Source organism: Mauremys reevesii, linkage group 23 (genome assembly GCF_016161935.1).
Source record: "Mauremys reevesii isolate NIE-2019 linkage group 23, ASM1616193v1, whole genome shotgun sequence".
In the NCBI taxonomy this organism is placed as follows: domain Eukaryota; kingdom Metazoa; phylum Chordata; order Testudines; family Geoemydidae; genus Mauremys; species Mauremys reevesii.
Window position 1 is genome coordinate 18,406,684 of NC_052645.1, and position 22,333 is coordinate 18,429,016.

General features: G+C 48.7%; 2 protein-coding genes across 4 annotated transcripts in view; one reads left to right on the forward strand and one right to left on the reverse strand.

The window, feature by feature from the left end:
• The window catches only part of RIMS3 (regulating synaptic membrane exocytosis 3), a 41,969-nt gene extending 33,632 nt beyond the window's left edge, over window positions 1-8,337 (forward strand). For both annotated transcript variants that reach the window (XM_039511111.1, XM_039511112.1), the window contains 4 exons: window positions 810-922; window positions 5,062-5,163; window positions 5,939-6,078; window positions 7,170-8,337. In XM_039511111.1, the coding sequence (XP_039367045.1) occupies window positions 810-922; window positions 5,062-5,163; window positions 5,939-6,078; window positions 7,170-7,382 (568 nt within the window). In that variant the 3' untranslated portion in view covers window positions 7,383-8,337. The remainder of the gene's footprint in view (window positions 1-809; window positions 923-5,061; window positions 5,164-5,938; window positions 6,079-7,169) is intronic.
• A 9,054-nt stretch (window positions 8,338-17,391) lies between these two features.
• Window positions 17,392-22,333, reverse strand: part of SMAP2 (small ArfGAP2) — a 34,478-nt gene continuing 29,536 nt past the window's right edge. The window contains exons 7-10 of one of the 2 annotated variants that reach the window (XM_039511377.1): window positions 21,453-21,562; window positions 21,156-21,321; window positions 19,530-19,849; window positions 17,392-18,518 (exon numbers count right to left, since the gene is read on the reverse strand). In XM_039511377.1, the coding sequence (XP_039367311.1) occupies window positions 18,393-18,518; window positions 19,530-19,849; window positions 21,156-21,321; window positions 21,453-21,562 (722 nt within the window). In that variant the 3' untranslated portion in view covers window positions 17,392-18,392. The remainder of the gene's footprint in view (window positions 18,519-19,529; window positions 19,850-21,155; window positions 21,322-21,452; window positions 21,563-22,333) is intronic. The other variant, XM_039511378.1, reaches the window with a different exon arrangement.

Genomic DNA, 22,333 nt, shown 5'->3' on the forward strand with positions numbered 1-22,333 from the left:
GCCCTTTACTGCCTGGCACCGGGGGGGAGGGGAGCAGGGCGCAATCCTAGCAGCCAGACTGATCCAGCGAGGTGCAGAAGCCCAGCTGCACTTCTCCTTCCAGAGGAGGCACTCGGTCTCTCCCAGGGGGTTGGAGGAAGCACGTAATGCCCCAAGGCCGCTCTCCTCGCTGGGGGAGGATGATGGCGGCTCTGCTGCTCTCCCACGGGCACAGCTTAAGAGCAGGGCTAATGTCAGCTCTCCTGGTGCCCCAAATAGACCGAGCCACTGGGCCCCCAGGTGGCGTGCGGAGCCAGAGCTCTCAGTCCTGGCTGTCGTCGGTGCCTACCAGTATCAAGCCAATGCTCTCTGACGGAGCCCCACAACCCCTTGGGGTGATGCCTGCCTGGCTTTCAAGCACCCCAGATCCCTGGGCACAGAGTGTCAGACCAGTCTGGAGTTTCCTCGTGCCGAGTTCACGGGGTCCTGTAGAAATCGGAGGTAGCGCCGGTCGACTCGGGGCTGTCTCCTCCAGGGCAGGGTTGTTCTCTGTAGACTCTCCTGTGCTTTGTCCAGCCGCGTGTCTAATCCGTAAGCGGTGGGTATCCTACCCGTGCCCCGGGAGGGTCTGTTCCGCAGCTGACGCCACTGTCAGGAAATGGTCAGGGAGGTCTGGCTAATTCATGTCGGCTCAGTGCTTTGAGGTCCTCGTGCAAGGCACATTATCTCTGTGCAATGAATGATTGGCTGGGAAATCCAGTGCTTCCTGGGGGCTTGTCTCACCCGTACTGTCCCTTCTCCTCTCTCACCCCCCCTCCCCCTTCTCTCAGATTCATTTTCCCCATGACCCGGCTGGGAGCCGAGAGCCAATTCAGTGACTTTTTAGACGGGCTCGGGCCGGCGCAGATTGTTGGCCGGCAGACACTGGCGACGCCGCCGATGGGTGAGTGCTCACAGCTGGAGCGGGTGGCCCAGCCAAAGGGAAGAGGGGAAGTTGTTACACTGGATTGGGCTCCAAGCCCTGTGCCCGGCCCATGTCTCCTAGTGGATGGAGTCGAACAGCCGGATCTCGCTGCAGCACCTCCGGTGACTGGCATGAGGTCAGGATCAGGCCCTGACCCTGCCTCCCACAGGGTTCAGGGAAGTGGGTGTCTGTGACCTGCCTGGTGGAAGCTGGGCTGGAGTCAGGGAACTGATGCGCGCTCAAGCTGAGCGAAATGCTGGACACTCAGCTGCCTGCTGCTCGATGGTTTGGCTGGACGACAGGGAGCCCACGTCCTCCATCCACCCTGAGCGAGAGGGGAAGGGACTGGAGCAGTGAAGTCAGACCCACGAACCGGCCCTAGTCTGAGAAGGGCTCTGGGCTCCGGCAGGGACTCACTGAAATAGCATTAATAGGCCCAGACAGAGGCTGCTCCTGCTGCCTGGGGTCTCTGCAACCTGAGCAGCTGCGGAGCCCCCAGCTCGCTGCCCATCTTGCCGAGACCTCCAGCTCTCTCACCCCGGCCTCTTCCCCATCCTCACCCCTGCTGCTGCTAATCCCTGCCCCGCTGAGTCCCACCCACGCTGCAGCACCAGGGGCCCTGACTGGTGAGCGGATCCTGTGTCCAGCCGCAGAGGGGACCCAGCTTGATTCCATGGGGGGCAGGCTGAGCCAGCCTTCCAGAGGGGGTGGGGGGAGCTGAAGACACAGGGACAGGTCTCATCCTGGTGGGATAAGGGGGCATGTGACCCCACTGGCGTTAGCCCTTGCGTCGCCAGGCTGTGCTGGCATCTCAGCTACACCTTTTAACAGAGTTCAAATGGGCCGCTGAGGATTGCTCTCCGAGGCCTGACGCGAGACCATTTTAGCGTCACAGCTCTGCCCCAGAATGAAGCAGGGACCCAGCCCAAAACAACAGAAGGGGAGGCCCGAGGGGGTTCGTTTCTCTCACTGGGTCAGGCTGGGATTTGAAAGGGACCCAAGGGAGCTAGGAACCCAAATCCCACTGGAATGCGTTTGCAAATCCCAGTTTCATAACCTGCCTCAAGCTAACAAACCAGCAGCAGTACAGGAAGGGCAGCGAGGTGTCGGGGCTAGGACACAGGTGCCAGAGGACCAGACAGGTGGCCCCTTTGGCTACGGAAGAAAGTGCAGATTTCGGAGGTGCATGTGGCAATGCCCAGATACTGCAGAGAGGCCCGTCCTACCCCCGTGAAGTGTTCCATAGCTGGGATTTCTCTTGAGATGTTAAGCTGGGTGGAGCACCGTGCTGGGTCAACGACTGCAACTGCAAACGAGGTGAATGCCGGCCTTATTCTGGATAAAAGAAAACGATTCTTTCATCCTGAGTGAAGCAGGCCCTTTTCTCTATAAGCCCCTGTCTGAAGTTCCATAGTGCCTTTGAATCCTAAGGATCCCACCACCTATATGGTGCAGCCACCTCTGGGGTGGAGGGCAAAGAGGGCAGAAAGCGTTCTTCAGAACAGTGGTGGGGTGATTTCTGAGGAAGGGCAGAAGAACAAAACTCCTTCCCCAGGCTCAGCAGGCTCATCTATAAGTACGTGCAGAACAGACAGGCCTGTGATTTGATTTTTAAAGGCAATGGTAGGCGGGGGGAGGAGTGTGGAATTTCACATTTTCATAACCCCCCCCCCCCTTGTTTTCTTTTAAATCAAAATTTCCATTCAAGATTTTTGCCCCAGATTTTGAAGGTTCAAAATACAGCTGGTGGAAATGTTCCAAAGACCAGTAGTCGGCGTGGTGCTTGTTCTCCACCTCATCAGGATGCAGGGGTGGGCTGAGCCTGGGCAGGGCGGGGGGCAGATGTTTAATGCCTAATGCTTAACCCTCCCCTCCTGCCTTGGTTTGTTTGTTTTTTTAAAAACCACCATGAACAAACTGACCCTGAGCCTGGTGTAAATCAGAGGAACCCCTTTAAAGTCATTCGAGTGGCACCGGGTGAGAGAGATCCGAATCAGACCGGCTGCATTTAAAGTATGTTCCTGGCTTTTCTGGAGCTAGGTTGGGGCCAGAGGGAGAAAGGAGGCATTTTTCTTCTCCTTAAGGCCATCGATGTGGGAGAGGTCAGTGTTTCTCAATGACTGCTGCGTGGACTGGTGCCGGTCCCTAAGATCTCGCTGACATGGTTTAGGAAGGCAGCAAGCCAGACCCTGGTATTGAAGAGGTTGAGAAACATTGGGATAGGTTGCATCTGAAGAAGTGGGATAATTGGGATAGGTGACACCCCCAAACCATAACTCTCCCTCCTCCCCCCGCTCCCCGGGATTTGAGACCCTACCTTGCTCTCAGCTCATTCTCTCTCTCCTCATCACCCCATTTCTTACGGGGTCCCCTGCTCCGAGTCCAACGCGCTTCTGAAATGCAAAGTGTGTCTGAGAATTTCCAAGTTCATCTTGTTTCTCTTAAACTCCGGCGTGACACCAACAGCCCCCCCGTCCCCTCGCGCTGCCCCCCACTCCCTCCCCCGGGCCGCGCCGGTGCAAGGGGTGCAGGCCGTGGGCCAGTCACACACCAGTGGAGCGACGGGGACCTACCTCTGTGCACATCCCAAGGGCTGTACCTACTGGGGCTGCTGCAGACGACGTAAGTGGGAGACCGCATCCGTGTCGTGAGCTTAGAACAACAAAAAAAGTTCATTTTCTTTTGTTTTCCTTCTGGTTTTTTTCTTTCCTTTCTCCATCCGTGGTGGTTTCTGTTGTTCATGTTGTTCTGGGCTTTGCCAGCCGAGTTGCCACATCCTCACACCACAAGTCACATAGTCTTTGCTTCCCCTTTTTTTAACCCCACACCCAAACCACTGTCATGGTATTTCATTTTCTCCTTCGGTGCCTAATGCTTGAGAACATGCTTTCCTCAGCTGCCCTCTGCTGGCCAACGTTAGGAAAACCACCACGGTCATTCTTCCAAGGGAGAGGCGGAGGCAGCATGAAGGCGTAACTCAGCCTGAGCCTTTTAGAAGAGGGTGGGGGAGAGACATCCGGGGGGAGAACTTACTAACTACTTACTGACAGAGGGAAGAGTCAGTGTTTGTAAGTAGAGGGCTGGGGCTATCCCTGGAGATGCTCCTGTAAAGTGTACGACATGGGATCTGGTGCATGCCAAGGGCCCATCAGAAATACCCTTGAGCCCGGTATGAAAGGACACGGACCATCTCTAGGGATGCGTCCATGGGACTCAGAAAGGGCTGGAGGAACTGCACTATAGGCAGGGAAATCGCCCACCCCCCATTTGAAGGGAACGAGTTGCTGGGTGCACTGGAGCTAGAATGGAGATGAGACCCAAGCTCTCTCCACCTCCTCACCTTCTTCTTGGGGCAGCCCCAGTAGGTAGATGCCGTGCTGAAGGCACGGCTCTGGTTAAGCCTAGCACGGGGCATGCTCCCGAAGGGCTGAGTCAGGGTTCAGAAAGGGCGCATCTCACAGCGGCCTGACAGATACAAAAGTACATGGACAGCAAATCGAGTTGTCGGAGAAGCAGGAGGAAAAGGCTCTCTCTTAAACCGGGGGGGGTGGGGTGGAGCGGAGGGAGCCTCATTTTTAAAATGCTACGGCCTGATTTCCAGAGGGTACAACTCAGCTGTAGTTGTGGACGCTTAGAAATTCTGCAGAGCCAGCGACTGACGTCTCGTGAAGTTGTCCCAGTGCCCTGACAGCGCGCTCAGGCGGGCACTCAGGAGCCCATTGCATGTCGCTCTTCTCTGAATTCTCTCCCGTTTCTATGTTGTCCTGGTAACAAGGTGCCCAGAATTGAGCTCTGGGTCCCAGACATGTTCCCATCGAGGCTCCCTTGAGGCTCCTGTGATGTCCTGTCTTCTCGTCAGCGCCACGTTCTTGTTACTTTCATTTTGCTGTGCCCCCCGCCCCCGTGGCCGGTTTTAACACACCGGGTGCTCTGGGACTTGTTCTGCGGTGCACCTGCTGCTTTAGAACAGGGTCCTCTGAGCAAGGGTGCAGAGGACAGTGGAAGCCGCGGGCGAGTAAGGGAACGACATGGATGCTAATGGGGGGCAGCCATTTGTCCCTGACACAGGATGGGACTCGCTAGGACCCCTGATTCTCACCTCTCCCCTTCTGTCCTAGGTGATGTCCACATTGGGATGATCGACAGGAGTGGGCAGCTGGAGGTGGAGGTGATCCAGGCCAGGGGCCTCACCCCAAAGCTGGGTTCCAAATCCATTCCTGGTAGGTATCCGTGCCAAGAATCCTTAAGGAAGAGCCAGTGGGGTCCAGGAGCTTTGGGAAGGGGTGTGGGGGGCGAGGGGGGGTATGGGAAGGAGTTAATGCCTCCATTTTGCTCTCGATAGTGTTGCTTTATGATACATCCCAATAACAGGCAGATGCTCCCCCTCCCCCAGTCCCTTGGGGCTCCCCCTCCAGTCGTGCAATGGTTAGTCCCTTGGGTCTGGCTCTGACTGGCGTTGGCAGCAGAGAGGCTGGCTGGCTGAGTGCACCGGTGTTTCGCCACTGCAGAGCCAGGCATTAAACACACAATAACCGCGTGGCAGTTAAGGTTGTTCTGCAACTGACATACCTAGTACAAAACCTAGCAAGGAAGTGAAAAGTCAAGGCTACCAGCACAGCACAGACCCTCTCCGCCTGGCCCCCCGCAGACACGGCCCTCACCACAGAGAATGGCATCCTGCTGGATTGTGGTGCAATCTTTCAGCACCCCTTCCTGAAATTCCTGCTGCCCCATTTCCCCCACCCCACCAACCAGACCAGACATTCCTCCCCCCTCCCTTCTGCATTGCTCTGGGAAACTACAAACACACACACAGGGCGTGGGGAGGGGGTCCTGGCAAGCCAGCATCCCTGTGGGAGGCAGAGCTCTGGCTGAGATGTGTTCCTGGCAGTGCGTGCCTGGGTTTCCCCCGCTGTAGATGAGCCCCAGTGCCCAGGTGATTCTGCTGAGGATATTCACAGCTGGTTTGCATCCGTGCTTCTGTTTCCAATGCAGCAACTTATGTTAAAGTTTATCTGCTGGAGAATGGGACCTGCCTGGCCAAGAAGAAGACCAAGATGGCCAAGAAGACCTGGGACCCGTTCTACCAGCAGGCGCTGCTCTTTGATGAGGGCCCACAGGGCAGAGTTTTGCAGGTGATGTAATCCCTTTTCAAGGGGAGGTGGGCAAAGACCACTTCTTAAAGGGAAAGTTGGAAATGCCCCCAGCAGGGGGTGCCAGATCCCCCCTATTCATCTGGTCTTTGACTGGGGGAGCAGATCCATGAACGCTTCATTTGAGGGAAAGGGGAGGGAACTGGGAATCTGGATTCCTGGGTTCCATCCCCAGCGCTGCCCCTCACTTCCTCCCTGACCGTGGGAAGTCCCTTCCTCTTTCTTTGACACCAGAGTTCCTGCCATGTCATGCAGGGGCATGCGGAGACCTCATTCATGGAGGTTCGTAAAGTACTTTGAGATCCTGGGCTGGAAGGGACTTTCCCTCGATCCAGATGCTCGTGGGTACACACATGGCATCATTTGCCACAGTGCCCACAGCTTATCGGTGGCCAGGATGGCTGTGAGCTGAGGGGTAACATCAGCATCCAACTGGGTGAGCATTAGGCTGACCAAGGGAGAGCTCAAATGTTGAAGATGCAGAGATCCTGTGGCTCCCATTGGAATTGCAGGTACCCAGCACTTCAGAGAGGCAGGTCTTGAACTGTATATGTTCATATTATGGTAGTGCCTTACCCAAAGGCAGGGCCTGTACAGACCAGGCACCATACAGACGCTAAGAGATGTTCCTCGCCCAGAAACGGCAGGCAGCACCTTGCAGCCAAGATCTCACATCGTTTTACAATCATTTCTCAGTGGGGGAACAACTTCACAACATCTCTGTGACATTAAGGCTATAATGCCCCATTTTGCAGGTCGGTAACCTGAGGCAGAGAGAGGCTGACAGACTTGGTCATGGCTGCACAATTTGAGGAGTCAGTGTCAGAGCCTGGAATATAGGACCCCTGTTGTCTTGATTTTGAAATTCATTGCTCATGCCCCTAGCTTAGAGCCCCCCTCAGAACAACACCAGACACCTTTCTGGTGTGACCCACCTGGCTTCCCTCAGGTAAGTGCTGGGGGACCGGAGAAGAATCCCAAGGTTTATATGATGCTCTGGGCACCAGAACCCCCATGCACGGAACCCAGCCTGGGCCAGGTTCAATTTAGCTAACGAGGGTTCTTCCCTGTAGGTGATTGTCTGGGGAGATTATGGCCGCATGGACCACAAGTGCTTCATGGGAATGGCGCAGATTGTCTTGGAAGAACTGGATCTCTCCAACATGGTCACAGGCTGGTACAAACTCTTCCCCACTTCCTCGCTGGCGGACTCCACCATCGGCCCTCTGACTCGTCGCCTCTCCCAGTCCTCTCTAGAGAGTTCTACAAGTCCTTCTTGCCCCTAAGGGGCAGGGCTCAGGGCACGGGTGGGAAGGAAACAAGCTGGCCTACCAAAACCTTTGGTGGAACGGCTGTAAATATTCTGTGTCTGGTTTGGTTTCATTTTTTTTCCCTCCCTCCCTGAAACGAGCTGTTCTCAACATGTTCCTCGCCAGCTACAACGTTCCACCGCGTAGGCAGGGGACTTTAAACGAGAGGGGTGGGAAGGAGAAACAAGAACAAACTTGTGACGCAGAACAAGTGATGTGACTGACTGACAACCGATCCCAAGACTGTTACCGCATCTCATTGAGTCATATTCGGAAAGGAGCGTCTTGGATCCGATTCAATCCCACTGCAAGTAGCATGTTAACTCAATTTTGTTTTGCCTCCCTTTTGTTTTCCTGATCATTGAGGGAGAAAATAGCTTTTTTTAAAAAAAGAAAAGAAAAATGAATATATTCAGCACTACTACTTTTTTTAATGGAATGTAGCATCTTATAATATTATGTAGCCTGCCATGTGCTAATTTCAAACACATTCTCTCTCTGCAATATCTAGGAGGGACACTCTGCCTACCGCCAGGAACCATCCGCCAGTCACTTGCTGTTTTGGTAGATTCCTGACACACATCTCGCAAGGTCGAGCAAGCAATCTGTTGATCACTTTTTTCTTTGGTAGCATGTAGCCTGTGACAAGTGACTCTGCCAAAGCAGTAGGGGAAGAAAAAGGTGCATTTGACCTGACTGTTATTTAAGTGTATTATGGTTCTGTCTTGATGTTCCACACTTTCAAATTATTGTGAAGGACCACACCCACCATGCCTCATACAACAGTTCCAACTAGGAGGAGGTGATGCAAAGGGAAGCTTGCAATGATGGTTGAATTGAACTTCTAGTCAGTCTCATCTTTGCTCATTCACCCCTAGGCGAGGTCCAACTTGTAGCTGAAAGGTTTCCACACTCAATTACTGCATTTCAGGGAGCAAACAGAGGGTTTGTCAGAACATATACAGCCCATAACCAGAAAGAAGGGCTGAATGCACCTTTTTCCAACCCTCGATTCATTGGTATGCTGCAGGGAAACATCTCAGTTGTATTCACTATGGATCTGGCGTAAGGGTGACAGATAGGTTACAAAACAAACTAGATGTTTTGAATTTATTACAGTGATGACTGTTTGTTTTATTGTTGGGTTTTTTTTAAAGCAGTATTCTGGTTCCCAAAGAGGACCAGTTCTTGTAGCAAAACCGAGAATTATGGAAGCTTTTTATGAAGGTGCCTAATGAAATTTGCTGAAAATACTCAGGGGAGACACCACTAGAAACTGCGGCTTCTTCATTAAAAATAAATAAATATTACACAATGACTGTCCTAAAGGATCAGTTTCCAAAACCAAGAGGTGGATGAGTGGTCAGACTGGGAAAGGACATGAGATTAATGGGGTATTTCTACCTAGCACATATCTCTGGCCTTCAGTCTTTAATACCAATCAACCAAAATCAAGGTTGAGTGTGTGTTTTTATTAGTATTGATTGGCAAAAAGATAATTTCACAATGCACGGAGCACAAGGAACATCCTATGGTTCCTCCTGAATTGTTAGCAAGGATGAACCAACTAGAACTTATTGCAAAGAAACAAAAAAAGTAAACCTGAAGGGTAAGAACTTTGCTATGAAACCATCCCCTCCACAAAATGGAAACTGCCAGTCGGCAATGTACTTACTCTTTGGTGGCAGTCTCATGTGACACAACCATCAAGTTTTCAGCAACTTTGTGTCAAGGAATTTCAGCTGCTATAAATGTACATTGAATTCGCAACTTCACCAAACCAAAATATCTTGGGACCACTGAGCGTGGACCAGACTGGATTCTGCTGACTGCAGATGGAGATAGGTCTGTTTGCTCCCTAGTCCCCAGGATCTATGTTTTTCTCCCAAGGAACCAGAGCCTGGTCTGCTGTGGTGGAGGAGTGACTGTTCAGTACAAGCAATATACACTGATTTTCAAGTTCACACTTAAAAGCAGCCCTGCTGGTCCACCATACGGTTTTACCTTAGAGCCAGAGTGGGTTATTTGAGGAAGCCCATTTTGTGCCCAGCTAATTGGAACTGGAAGAAGGTGATGACATGAATTTAGGTTCCTTCCAGAGCATAAGCCTGTTACCTGATGTCCACCTTGGCGGGCTGGACTCGGTTTCTTTGCTCCTGAGTGCTGGATTTTTGAATACGTGGGAGGGCAGGTGTCTGAAGAGGACAAGCTTTCAAGGGAGTGATCTTCCCCTTCAAATGAACATCATCTCTGCTTTTGCTTTGGCCACTCAAATATTAGAAAAAAAAAAAAAGGACAACCCAGCTTTTGTTTGCTGGACAAATTAGCAGGTCTGATTTGAGCTGAGCAGTGGGAGGTTAGCTTGGACAAAGTATGAAAGTTTGGTAGATGTCTTGCTCATTAACTTGGACCGAAGTAAGCAGGTTCTTTCCTCCAGCACACATCACGTTCTCTCTAAATATCTGAGTTAGTACCGTAGCTTTACAAACAAACCACCCATTCTTTTCAGAACCAATGGAAGGGATGTGACAACTTCAACCCCAACCAACCCTTAGCATAATACTTTGCAGAAGATAAAATTGGGAAATCTGCCGAGACTTTTTCCAGGATAGCACTCTAGGGCCACCTAGAACAAAGACAAATGGGGTTGTATATCCACAACAGCGTACAAAAGCCTATGGTCTCCGATACAGTCCGCCACTCTCACGTGAGCAGTAGCTGGAAAATCTACTCATGCTGATGTGTGGAAAATCCAGTGCCAGAACAAAAGAACTGTAATCTGAAGGCCATGCTCGGAATCTCCGGGGAACAAGCTGGACACTCCTGAGCGTTTGGGGTTTTCTGTTATTAATAAACATTCTATGCTTTCGAGGATAACAATGTAGCTAGAATCAGAACAAATTCCACCCTGGATTCCTTTTCAGTATAAACTGAAGTCTTGCTGCTAGGAAGTAAATCTGAAAAGCAAAGCACATGGATTCGAGGGAATGATTCCTTCTGCTCCCCAAGATGGCTTGGCATGGCAAAGCCACCATGCCGAGGACTTCAGCTGGCTGCCATCGTCCTCTAGAAAAACTGTAGCCCCATCAAAGCTTTCGTTGCTTTACTCTCAGCACTGCCTGCCCAGCCCACTGGAGCCCATTCACACTGGGGGACTTGTAGGGGGGACGGGGCAAGTTTTACTTTGGGTTACAAAAAAAAAAAGACAATACTCAAGTATCGTGTTTACACTGTGATGTCAGCTCCTTTTTATTTTCTTATGCATGAGATCCAGCATCAGACATTCCCCTCACGCGGACAAAAAAACCCTCCATCCAAGCTGCTACCTAAAAGCCCCTCCCCAGACCTAATGGAGAACAAGGTTTCAGCTTGGAGAGGGGGAATGTTCCACGGCAAAAGGGCATTTCTTGTCTGGCACGTGGTTTGCGTTGGCTGGCTGTGAAGATTACTCATCAGTTACTCATCGCACTCTCTCGCCGTCATGTCTTCTGTCAGACCCATTCCCCCCGCATGCCTCTACTGCCCAAGGGGGACTGCTGATGAGGGCATTTGCAGACTGTCTGTTTTAGTTGGGGCCTACCCAGCTGTGAGGATTGTATAGTAAATACTTAGGACTTATTTCTGAGCTCACGTACACCAGGAATGAGTCAGTGGGGTTACATTAGCGCAAGTGAGACCAGAATCCAACCCCAGGCAGCCTGGTGGAGTTAAAAGGAGTGTTTCCCCTTGAGGTCCAGCTCTAAAAACCTGCAACGAAGTCCAAGCAAAACCAGTTATAGCCGCCCAGCACGGGGGGAGCACTGCATCCTCTCGCTGGGTAACTGAATTGCCGGAAGCTAGAGACAGGCCCGAGCTAGCAAATTGAGATAGGGACCGAAACTTTCCCAGAGTCCAGGAAGCTGGCTCAGGCCCTTCTCGTCTGGAAGTTAGCCCCAGCTCAGTTTGAAGCATTCCCACAACCGCTGGGGCTTGTAACAAAACATGAAGCTTTTCATGCAGCTTCAGCTTTTGTTGCACACGTTTCACATGGCCTTCTTGCGAGCCGAGGGCACTATTACACTGAAAAGGCAAGAGCCCGTGCTATGGCTCTGAAGGCACCTGTAACCGCGAGAAAGGAAGCACGCCCAGAAGTGATGACGGGCACTGGCTCCCCCCACTGGTGCTGGGAGATGCTGCGAAGGTTCTTTAGAACACCGGTACGTCCAAAACCATACTCAGTGCATGGATTAGGGTAGCAGGTGATTTCTGTTCAGCATACCTGGTACATAAGGCAGTAGCAAGTAGGGAGGAATGGCCTGACAACCATAACAGTTCTGTCATAACAGTTCATGGTCTGCTGAAAGGGAATGAAGAATGTGGGGAGGGAAGGAGGGGAGGCATCTGGGGGCTACAGCTGGGTTTCTAAGTCCATGAAGCTGTACCAGAAAAAGCCATGGGCAGCTGAGATTAGAATAAGTGCTTCCTGAACAGGTATCTATCCCAGCTCGCCTCTCTGACATCAGGAACAAATGCGTCACCCGAGGCACACGTCCATCGATGAAGCTGATTGGTTCAAAGACCAGAAAGAAGCCATTGGTCAAAGGAGTTGGGTCTGGGTTAGCTTTGCTGATAGGAGGAATCTTGTTCTGCTGGGTGTCTTGGAAAATCATTTGGTTTTAGCATTGAGTTGACTGAAGGCCACAGCCTACGTGTGCGTTTTTCTAATGCACTTATAAATACCTTTGTATTACTGAAATGGGTGTTGGCATACGCTGGAGCAGAGGAGGGCTTGAATGGCATAAAGCCATCTATAGAAACAACACTGGCTTTATTGATTCAGGCTTAAATAATCCACCACCGCTCAACTCTCACAAACCCAGCGTCAACCTTTTGCAGATCGGTGGGGCAGTTTGTAGAATACACACCTGTACGCTTCCTCCGAGGAATGTGTTTAAGTGTGCTAGAAAATACCAGCATTTGAAGGGTTAAACAAGAGCTTTCAGCCACCATGCCGCTTGGTGTTTGAATTTGAAGCACAGGAAGGACACCTTCTGCATCACAGAGAGCAGAAAGACATCCCCTGCCAACGTGAAGCTCCTTTCCAAAAGCTTCCGTAACAGCTCTTTCAGCTGGCGCTCAGCCCGTTTCACAAGGGCGAGCATAGGAAGCAGCAGTAGGGGTTAAACCAGTTGTTAGAGGGTTACAGTGTGCTTGGAAAGCCTGCCGGGAAGCACGTGTGGCAGCTAGGAAATAAAACAGGTGTAGCAGAAACCTGAAATTAGAACCTTCACCACCACAGCGTAGAAAGGAAATTATGTAAAAAAGAATCTTAAGTGTTCACACTTAATTGTTCTTCATGAAATCAGTTACACCAATCAGCATCAGCCTGGGCCCAAGACTTGGAAAAGCAGGTTCTTAAGGCGAGATCTGAGAACTGAGAGAAAGTTTTGTAAATGTTTGTCTCACTGTTAGTTGGGTAAAGCTGTCATGTCTTCTTAAAAAAACCCAACAAAACCCCTAGATCTCATCTAGTGTATTTCCCTGGATACTGGAAGGTAACACAGTAGCATCACAAAGCTGTAGTGCTTCAGTGTGGACACTACCTATGCCAATGGGAGGGGTTCTCCCGATGGCGCAGTTAATCCACCTCCCCAAGAGATGGTAGCTGGGTCAACAGAAGAATTCTTCCGTCAATCTGGCGTGGTCTACACCAGGAGTTAGGTTGTCATGGCTACGTCTCTCAGGAGTATGGATTTTTCATACCCGAGAGATGCAGCTATGCCGCTGTAAGCGGTCAGCGTAGCCACCGCAAAAAAGAAACTCACGGTTTGGCTACAAGCACAAGACCCAATGCCTGGTGCAGGCTCTCTACCCTTTCAGAGCTCAGATCATTGGTATACCTCACGTTTTTATAACCGGAGTTTAGCACACAGTATTCTGGATGGGTTTTTTTATTTTAAATGTTGGTGACGAAGGGCAATTATTGGGGGCATTCATTAACCCATCAGCTCCCGTGCTTGCTTGTAAGTAGGTCTGGTCCCTGCTTTATCAAACTGGCTAGTGATTGCCAAGCTAAATGGTAAGTGATGCAAGAAGCAGGAAGCTTTTCTGGATTGTTAGAGTTCAGTTAGAGAGTGCACCATCACTGCCAAGCTGGTTTTAATTTCTCTTCCTTTCACCTGCCTGGGCATCTCAAAAAGGTGTAGCTAACCCTGCATCTGATCAGAAGGCTGCTGCTTAATGTAGCACACAAGGATGTTAGAGAAATACTGCTTCCCTGCCTAATGAGGTCCTTATTTTTATTTTTTTAAAAGAGCCAGCCGTGAAGTCAGTATGTCTCCAATGTGAAAATGAAGGCACTTAAGTAGCCATTGAGAAGCGAGGGTTTTGTTGGGATCTTGCTCCCTTACTGCAGCATTTGCATTTAGTGGAGATGGAAGGAGGATGCCGCAGAAGCACGCAAAAAGGGGTTTTATTGAGATTTGAAGAGTTTGCATTAGTAAATGACTCGGTTGTTTCTAAGGGATTGTCAATATTACTGGATATTGACAAGACTTCCTAGAAAGGTGGACTTTTGTCTTATGTTTATTGCAAGGAACTTGAAGCAATGTTTTCTGATGCCAGAGATGGCATCTTATTTTCTCGGGTTGTAGCTGAACTACCCTCATCTGTAACCGCCTAGCCAGGTGTTCTGGCATTGAATGCCTATCGGACGTTAGCACTTTGATGTTGGTGGCCTTGTTTTTCTTAGAAAAGGGCTTGATCTTTTCACACAGTTGAAGCTAAATAAATTTCCCCCATCGTGTTGTCCTACTCCCCACTTCAAACCAAGTATCGACCCTAGCAAAGCACACGGAGCACTACAGCAGTGCCCACCCAAGAGTCTGTCATTAATGGCCAGAGTTTATAGCGCTACTATAAAAACCTGCCTCCGGGGGGAGAGTTGCTAGAGTGGCCCTGGTGCAGAATTAAAGCCAATCTTTGACATTCAGCGATTTCAAAGCTACAGCAATTAAGAAAGAAGGTGGAGTTTTCAGAAGGACCCAAGGCCCAGATCCCCCAAAAAGGTATTTAGGCATCTAACTCCTATTGATGTTAATGGGCATTAGGCATATAGGTACTTTTGAGGATTGGAGCCTACATCACACAGGGGTGCCAATTCCCTCAGAAGTCAATGGAATTTGTATTTCCAAGTTGCCACGGTGCTTTTGGAAAAATCTGATGTGCACTCTCAGCTCCTACAGGTTTTTTTTTTTTTTTTTATTTAAAAAATGTAGCCATATTGGCCATCCATTTAAATCTGGGCTGGGCTCTTAATTTAAAAAGCAAGCAAGGGATAGAGATTCAAAAAGCCAGTCGCACACACTGGCAACAAGGAGAGAGTTTCTTTCCAGTGTGAGGTCTAAAATTAAATGAGCTCTTAAGCAGACCTGGTGGTGGTGTAGAGCCCTCCCTGTACAGCTAGTCATTGCTTTAGAAAAAGTTAAACAACAAAAGCTTGTTTTGTTTTCAAGTAGGTGAAACATTGTTAGTTGGTTTATAAAGTTATAGGGTGAATCAGTCCCACTTTGCATTCAGATTATCTAAACCTATTCTACACTGGTTGTAACAGATGGTTGGGATCACGGACACCAATATGAGCATTATGTAAGGAAAGCCCAAACCCCATCTCCTATTACTGTACTGAGTTCAGAAGGGGGCAGTGGTCCACTTGCAATTGGCACTCCATGCTTTAAGAGGTTAGTCATGCCTCAAATGCACATTAACCACAATCTAAGAACTGTACAGAAGCTTTTTAAAAGCAACAGGCATCTTGATGATTAAGTAGCAGATGGCACAAAGGGCATCCACCATATTTAGCAAACCCCTGTATTTCATCTGAAAAAATCAGGTGAGGTGTGTGGTCTGTAACAGAACCTACTGCCCCTCTTCAGTGCTAGGATAGCTTAATTTTAATAGGGAAGAACTAATTTGCTAAAATCAGGTAAGTACTGTAGACAACAGGTTTGGGGGTTCTTTACTAAATTAATCCATCTCTTATTGGTTTTATAGTTTTGAAATAACCTGTCTCTTAATGACAGATTCATAACAGCAACTTTCTATTAAAAGAAATTCACAGAAGGGGGTGAATTACTGATTATTTTAACCCCAATTCCATTATTCAAGACAAGGGGATGGGCCTGTGATGGGTACTCAAGAAAGGTAATAGATTTTAAAAAAAGCAAATGGCAATTTTATACCTGTGCTATGTAATGTTTTATATGTGTGTGGTCTTTCCTAATGTAAAACTCTTGTATTTTTGTGATTTATATGCAGCAGGACTGATGGATGTGAGGGTGCACGTTATTTTGTAAAATATTCCTAGCCAATTTTCCAAGAAGAAACAAAATGTTCATATTCTTCATTGGCTTGTACCTGCATGTACAGTATTTGGGCAGCAAGTAAAGATGATTAAAGCCAGTTTGAAAACTGTTTGCTTCACCTACATTTGGGCTGCAGAACATTTCATACAGGAAACTCCCGTAGCCTTTGACCGCCAACCACGTCTGAGGCTGTTTGCAAGATTCAAAAGTGAGCTGAATTCTGCAAGACTCTTGATACCCAAGTATGGATTTGCTAGCGCTCTTTTTGAAAGGGTCACTATTGTTTGATGCACAAACTTAACGGCCACAGTTCAGAGGAAAAGGAAATGCAATGCCAGGCATAATATATCATTCACCTCCCAACAGTGATGGCAGAGAATACTTTAGTGGATTTGGAAAAAGACCATATGCAAGTGGCTGACAGCACTGTAGAGTGAGATAGATTTCTTCCTCACCCAGCCATTGTTCAGGTAGCACCCTGAGGCACGAAAACTGAAACCACTCAAAGTTCTCATCTAGAATAACTGCATAGTCCTACCAAGGTATTTGTGTTTATTATCCAGTCCCAGAAAAGTATTTCCTTTCATATCCATGTCATCGTTTAGGTTAGGTGACCCTTTGGTTCTTGTTCTACAGGATAGAGAAAGTTTCAAGAGTTTGCCTTCACTATATTTTATATATTATCTCCTCTGATTCAGTCTCATTTTCCACACACCTTATACCATCAGCACAACAGGCTCTGCGCCAGCCCCACTTCTGTAGAAACAGCCTAAATTTCAGGGTATTTTTCATTTCTACTGTATAATATGTGCAGCTGACTAAATACAGAAGCAGCAACTGCTGACCAAAGTGGATGATTTCACGTCTCATTCTCCACCTGCCACTTCCTAGGTGCAGAGAATTTGATACCCTGCCATCTACAAGTTGAATAAAAATATTAGTTCAGGATGTTTTCGGGCAAGGGGTCCTTGCTCTGGAACATTTTGCCACAACAGGAGTGCATGCATTATCCACGAGTCTACAATGACTTACCAGCAAAAATAAGACAACAAATTCTGCAAATTCAGTGGGTCAATTTCATCTGCAAAAGACATATAGTAGCAGGGTTGACAAACTGAGCAGAGATGCAACTTAAAGATCACCTAAACTTATCCATTCTTGAGGAGTTGTGGGAAACAAGTTTTTAATATCTTAATGAACCTTAAAGAATCTGATCAGAGGATCTGGTTACAGCATTATAACCCTAGCAGTTAAGACTGCTGTATGGCAGAGAGAACAGAACTGTGTGTATAGAGTTCCCAAGTTTTATTTGCCTTGCTGTATGCACAATTTAGTTAAGATGGATAGATTTTAGTTAACCAGATGCAAACACTGTATGAACTCAGTTGATTTGCAAGTCACTTTTAGTTAAACTAGTCCAAATTTGCATGTAGCCAAGCCCTTAGAATCCTGGGCCAGAGAAGCGGTACATTGGTGCTGTAGTGTAAGGAAGTGGACATGTTCCCACTGTGGACTAAAGGGAGAGCAAACTCATTTGATTAAGGATCTGAACCCCTGTTCCCTGAGATGATTAACTCATTGTATGACTGGTGATTTGTCAGATTCCAAATGACACATTTAGGAGCCAAGAATATAAAGTCAGCTGACGTTTCACTGCAATGTTTTATTAAGGAATTTACATATACACAGGATAAAGTAAACCAGGTACGTCTCACTATTTTTGCTCACGCTGATGAAATCTTTCAAATGTAGGCTGTCTAGTGAGGTGGCTGTGAGGGACCAGAAAAACCTGCCCCTTTAGCCCCCCCTTCTATGCTTCGGTATCAGAATGTCAAGAGAAAGTTGGGGTTGGGGACTACACAAGAACAAAACAGATATGAAAAAGTATAAATTAGGATGTCATGGTCATTTTAAAAGCGTAAGAAATACTTGTGATGGGCTCTTGGCCCTCTATAAATTAATTATCTTGGTTAGTTCATTAAAAGGTTTTGTTTTTTTTGGTTTATTTTAAATTACATCAACACCACAGATTAGACAGAAAAAGCCACTCTGAAGAAGTGCAAGTTTCACATTCCAAACACAGTGTGCGTCCCATCCTGTGTGACACTCCTGTTTGGTCACAGGAGGGGTCTTCAACATGACTTTGGTTCCAATGAAGATTGACTAGCCAAGCACAGCGAGGCCTCAGCTCCAAAGAACGCCACAGCAAAAGAGAAGAACAGAGGTGGCGTGATTTAGGATTTGGGTTGGATTAAAATCCAGTTCCTCAGGGACTTTCCCTTATCAAACAAAAACCCACAAGGACAATTTTATTTAAATCCAATTCCCAAAAGGCCTGACGTGCAGCCAGTAATGCAATTCACAGCTACCTCAATCGTCCCTCCCCTGAGATGCCCAGGAGAAGGGGGAGACCATGCCCCCAAGAGCATTTGCATTTCACTGTGCTGAATGCAAGTGGTGTTCTGGTCTCTGAGGTTTCCCTGTGGTTTTGACAGTGAAAAGGAAGAGCTGGGTCTCAGTTATGGGGAAAACAAAGATTCAGGCTGAACAGAGAGCCAGAAACAAACCCTGAATGTCTCATGGAGCAGTTTTAAAACAAACAAAAAGGCAAAAAAAGTGGTCATAATACTGGGAAGGGAAGGGGTTATTTCCACATCTGAGAGCTGAGGGTTTGATTGGTTCCCTGGGCACTTCCTCCGCCCATTGACTGTCCATATCCCATCATGCCATTAGCTCCATAAAAGTTCATCCCAGCCATCTGCTGGGTCATCTGAGAAGGAAAGGAGACAAGCTGGGTCAGGGAAACCATTCTAATACACACAGTCCAGGAAAGCACTTGGTACATGCTTAAAGTTCAGCACATGGGATAGTCCAATTGACTCTTATGGGACTCCAGCACATACTTCACGTGAAGGACGTGCTGGGGTGCTCTGCTGGATCCAAGCCCTAGAGGGGGAAAAGCAGCGTAACCAAAAGTAAGGTAGGGAGTTTGGTTCTTGCTGCTTGACAGCCGTCTCCAGCGAGAGACTTGAATAAGAAGTGACAGCTTAATGTAATGTATTTTGCCCAAATAGAAAGGCAATAGTCTCATTTCCTAGGGTATCCTGGAGGCCTGGCTGTTACATACAGTCTACAAGACAGAGTGAAAAACATCCTAATTATCCCAGTATGGAAGTATCATACCCTGCCAACTGATTAGGAAGTCAGATGTAACACAGGCAGTGGGGCTTAGAGTGTAAGCCTCCAGGAAGATTCATTTGGAGCCAGCTCCCCCCGCTGCAGTTCTGGGTGACCTGGTAGTCATGGAATAACTATCAGTGTGGCCTAGACGCCAGCACGGCACAGGCGAGAGTTGTGAGAGCTTTCCACTAGCAGCAACTCAGTCTGCTCCTGCAACACCCCCCATTCCAGCCCTGGGCTAAACTACCGAGCTCTGCCCTGGAGCACGTTTATTTCAGTTCTGAGGTTTGGTGGGCGGGGTTTTACCAAACTGTAAAATGGTTTTGCAATTTGCATCACCACAGAGAAAGCTCTGATGCTAAACAGGACACGACAAGTGAACAGAATGGGGCTTAGGTGCCAAAACTCCTGACTCTGCCAGTGTCCCAGGATACCCTGGACAAGTTTTAGCCTTTCCATCCCTTTGTCTGCCCATCTCCAAGAAGGGATCCACCTTTCAGGGTGCTGATATCATTAGTTTCGTGTCTGTGAAGCGTTTTAAGATCCTTGGAAGAAAGGTAAATACTAAACATTGATCTGAGCAGGAACAAATCCCTCTCACCTGCGCAATGTTCCACTGAAGCTGCTGAGCTGGCTGCACACCATACACTGGCGGTGGTACCGCGGCCATGCCAGCGACGTACCCGGCCTGCTGCGCTGCCATCATTCCATTGGGGACGCCAATGACAGGCGTCTGCATGCCACCCACGTATCCAGCTGGGATAGGCATGGGAGTCACCATCCCTGGAGCTCCTGGTTGTGCCATCATTCCTACTGGCGGGGCCATCATGCCACCAATCATGCTGCTGGGTGGGGCGACACCTGGAAAGCCAGCGTACGCTGCAGGGTATGCCATCTGAGCTGGGGCCATGAACACTGCTCCTGCAATAGGGCAAGAAGGTAAGTAACTAAGGGGGGGAAAAAAAAATACACTCAATGCTGATTTTTAGGAAACTTGGATTTGACTGACACATGCCTGAGCAGAATTGCCACAGACTTATTTGGTATTGCAATAACTCAAATAGGTCCTTTTAAAAGACTAAGGCTGGTCGACTGCTAGTATTCTGCAGACTGGAGTTCCAGTTCTGCGCCTTTACTCCCCAGGCCAACATACACAACGTAGATGCAGCATATTCAATCCCTGGGACAAGCTCCTCAGATCACCATGACTCCTGAGCAGCGGGCAGAGCATCAACTGGATCCAAATGTAATCCTGTCCTCCGCCACGAGACGGGCAGGCCTGGGGGGGCAGGGGGGTAAAGGCTGCAAAATGGGATGAATAAAACTCAAGGACTAGAAGATGCAAGAAATCATCAGGGGAGGAAGAGGCATCCACGAATAAAAAGGCTCCTCTAGTTAACTCTTAAGGTGCTGAATTGCAGTTGAACTGCAGTATTGTCACTGCATAGCAATACCCTTGCAAATATCAAGAACAGGGGTATCAGACCCACTTGGAGGACAGGGCAGAATTCCCCTGTAATTACTGCCCATGGACAAGGGGAGAAGTAGGTCTACATACAACTCTCCATCCACAGCAGAACTCCACGATGTCAATGGGAAGTTTGCACACAGATCAAGGGGCCCATATGCAGGGACTAAATTGGGGGTTATTATTTAGGACCTTATTATCCCATTCAATATGCATCAGTGAGAAATATTCTCCCCTTTAAAGCCACTGCTCTATCCGCTGTGGTTTCTTTCCCTTCTTTTGTGAATCTCCTGCTCTTCCCGCTTGTCTCCGTTTCCTTCCCTAAAACACACACTATCCCTCATGCCCTTTCCCATTCCAACCACTAAAAGGATCAGCAAGTGAATAGCTACTGCTGGCAATGAAGTAGAGTTGACGCTCTGATTAACAGGAGACAAGGGAGTCCACACCCCTAAAGCTGCCTGGCTCACACTTGAAAGGTTTTCTTCACAACCATGAGGGCTAGAAGATTTGTGTTTAAAAAAAGAGCCCAAATATATTCTGCAGGCCAGAACCAGCCCATGGATTGTACATTTTACACCCCAAAACAAAAAAGGAATTGCCCCAAGGAATACCTGCCCACTTGTAACGGGTCTCACATCCATCCAAACAGGCTGCACTAGAAGCAATTCAGATCTGTCAGTTTAATGCTCTCAGGACATCCCAACAGTGGCAGAAGCTTTTAGCTCACTCCCTTCCTCCCCCCATGATGTGCAGTACCTTGGGCAGGCATCTGGGGTGTCTGAGAACCATACAGGGAAAGAATGGAGTCTTTAGAGAGTTGTTTCTTTCCCGTTTCCTCCACTTTACTTCCTGGCTCAGGAAACAGGTTCAGGTTTTCAGGCACAGACCCAGCGCTTCCAGCTGTTGGCATAGAGCCAGTGATCTGGGGAGAAAAAGACGACCGTGATAGGCTCATCTGTGTGAACACTGAGGATGAAAACATGCAGGTCTTCTCCGGGCTCAACGTAGTCACCTAGCAGTGTTAGGGGAAGTCTGTTACCACGCACTACTCACCTTCTTGGAGTCAGAGAGTGAGTTAGATTCCACAGAACCAAAGAGATCTAGATCCTTCTCTAAACTGCTGCTGGGTCTGCCATTTGGGATAGTGCTTGTCACAGGAGCATCTGAGAGACACAAAGGTTAGACGGCTAATATGGCTAGCCAGCCTTCCTGCCAGCTGAGCTAAGATGGTGTGTGGTCCACCAAAGAAGCTGCCATGTGCAGTGATTGCAGATTAAGGCGGAGCTCTACGTTTCCCGAGCGGCTCACTCACTGCTGGGCTCTTTGCTTTGCTTCCCCACCCAGCGCAGCAAACGTCCTTTGGGTACAAAAAGCATCCTGCCGTATGCTGAGCCACCGCCACCCCTCCTGAAACTCAAAGCAGCAGGAGCGTGTGGAAGCAAATGACTGCTGCACGCGTCGTGCTGCTGCGCAGAGGACAGCACATGCTGCAATGTCCAGTGCTGGAGCTGCATTAGGTGCACTGGCGGGCTTTGCTTCAGCTACTCGTGGGAGTTACAGTTCCCTCGTTCACCTGCAGCAGGAAAGCAGCACTACAAATCTTATTAGAACTCACGTGTTTCTATTCAGAGTCCTTCACAAATCAACACCTGCGGCATTCAGAGGCACATTCTGCCCCTGAACTTGATTAGGAATCACTGAAGCATGGATCTGTAGCACTATGGTTTGCCACCGTGTGAGAATCTCATGCTGGCAGGAGTGCCTCCTGCACAAAGCTATTCACAGGTAACCTGCAAAATCAGCCTCTCTTTAGGAAAAGAACTGAAGTGCAGATGCAAAATAAAAAATTACTACTAATGATTTAAATCAAAAAGTTTCCAGCTAGCAGATTTAAATCACTGATTGCAATCATGGTTTGTATCAATCCACCTTGG